This window comes from Dendrobates tinctorius, unplaced genomic scaffold (assembly GCF_039654945.1).
Source record: "Dendrobates tinctorius isolate UK_male_01 unplaced genomic scaffold, ASM3965494v1 ptg000084l, whole genome shotgun sequence".
Taxonomy (NCBI): domain Eukaryota; kingdom Metazoa; phylum Chordata; class Amphibia; order Anura; family Dendrobatidae; genus Dendrobates; species Dendrobates tinctorius.
Window position 1 is genome coordinate 9,009,542 of NW_027361752.1, and position 2,015 is coordinate 9,011,556.

Sequence of the window (2,015 nt, forward strand, 5' to 3'; positions counted from 1 at the left end):
CACCTACTTTACTCATGCGATTTGCTAGAGTTTCAATATCAAAATAATTCAAAGTCCAAGTAACAGTTCCCACTCCCCCCAGCAACGTATCATACCATGCCCTTTTTTGTCTTATAGGGCAGAGAACGTTAGACGTAAATATCACTATAGCTGTTACTACAGTCTTTTGTGATTGAGTTCCAGTCTTTACACAGGACGAGGGGATCCTCTTCATATGTCCCGGATCCGTTTTTGACGAATTCATATTAACAAACGTTATACTTTGTGCCCAAGTACTTCTATTCGTTATACTAGTAGCATTATGACAAAGTAAAGTCTGTAGGACATTAATACTGAATACTAATTCTGTTCCACTTCCAATGGTGGGGGTGCAATTCTTATAGATCCGTATTTGTTGAGTTGGATACAAAGACTCAAAACCCTCACCGGCATTACAACATGTTAAATTCACCTTAGCGGTAATATTCGCAGTTCCGTGCATATTGTGTAACATATATGCTACTTGAAATGAGGTGGCCCCACGGGGGCCTATCCATACATATCCTTCCACTGTTACATTAGCTATGTTACAGCTCTGTCCTTCTGGGCAAATAAAGTCATCTTGTTTTCGTTCTTTTGCGCTTTCCTTCCACAACCACCTTATCCGACTGGTGTTTTGACTTTGGATTTGAGTACCCGGTGTTCATCCTTCAACTTTCACCAAACACTCGCTTCCAATAATTCCACATATTCCCAGAAATATCTGTTAGGGAAAAAAAAAAACAAAGCATGATTTTATTCACGCAAATAACATTTTTCCTGGGGAACATATTCCCATTTCTCCACTCCTGGTCTCATGATTAGCAAAGTATGATCCTTGCCCACAGCAATAACTTCAGCCGCCGATGGCGGTCCTTGAGGACTCTGTACCCAAATTCTAGCTCCTACATTGGTCACATCTGATGACCCAAATGCTTTATCCCCCCGTAAGGAGAGTTCTAGTGGAGCTTGTCCTTCGATGGCTTGATCTAAACTAATAGGTATTACCAACATTTGAGCCATCTTTTGTCCTTTGGAAATAACTAGCGGCTCTTGTCCTAAATTGGACATAATAACTTTAATTTCTCCTTGATAATCAGCATCAATTACTCCTCCCACCACTATGGCCCCTCTTAAAGCAAAACTAGACCGAGTTGCCAACTGACCATAATGTCCTTTAGGCATTTGACATCCCAATCCCGTCGGTATAGGAACAGTCTTACCTGGCGGCACAATAGTCACCTCTATTGCGCTGAGATCCAATCCCGCAGACAGGGGAGTTGCTCTTTCAGGAATTTTAGCCTCTTGATTCATCTTCCACCAAGTGATTGTATGTACAATATGAGTTTCGTGTATGGTAAGATTGGGTGTCAGCATTCTCATCAATGGTGTCATGGAATCAGTTATAGGCCTATTGTTGATAATTTGTAAAGCCTCACTCAAATTGTCTCTCCACTTGCCATATTCTCCTTCCTTATTGTGTATCTTTTTCAGAGTGGACTTCAAGAGTCCATTCATCCTTTCCACCAACCCTGCAGCTTGGGGATAGTAGGGCATATGATATACCCATTGGACATTATGCTCATTAGCATAATCCTTTATCTGTTGACCAGTGGAGTGTGACCCATTGTCAGTCTGTATCTGCAGTGGAACACCATAGTATTGTGTGATAATCTCTAATGTACGTAATGTGCTCCATTGTGTGGCTGCTTTGCAAGGGAATCCTATCATAAGTCCTGAGTAGGTATCTACTGCTGTGCAGACATATTTACATCCCCTACTCTCAGTGAGTGGACCAATGAAATCCATCTGCCAAATTTGAGCTGGTAATTGTCCTCGAGCTATGTGTCCCATTACTGTGTGTGGAACTTCCCTTTTTTGTGAATGCTGGCATACTGGACACTGTGCAATGACTTGTTTTATTATGTCCATAGTTAGTGGAACACCTCTTTCTTAGGCCCACCTGTAAGTGGCTCTTTCTCCAAGGTGTCCACTCT

General features: G+C 41.8%; 1 protein-coding gene across 1 annotated transcript; it reads right to left on the reverse strand.

Moving 5' to 3' along the window:
- Positions 1-774: 774 nt before the first annotated feature.
- On the reverse strand, positions 775-1,332 carry LOC141097302 (deoxyuridine 5'-triphosphate nucleotidohydrolase-like). The gene has a single exon (XM_073584360.1). It carries the CDS (start codon positions 1,330-1,332, stop codon positions 775-777), a length of 558 nt encoding a protein of 185 aa, XP_073440461.1.
- Positions 1,333-2,015: the final 683 nt, after the last annotated feature.

Coding starts and splice junctions, on each gene's coding strand:
- LOC141097302 (XM_073584360.1), bottom strand. CDS start 1,332: ATGAATCAAGAGGCTAAAATTCCTGAAAGAGCAACTCCCCTGTCTGCG.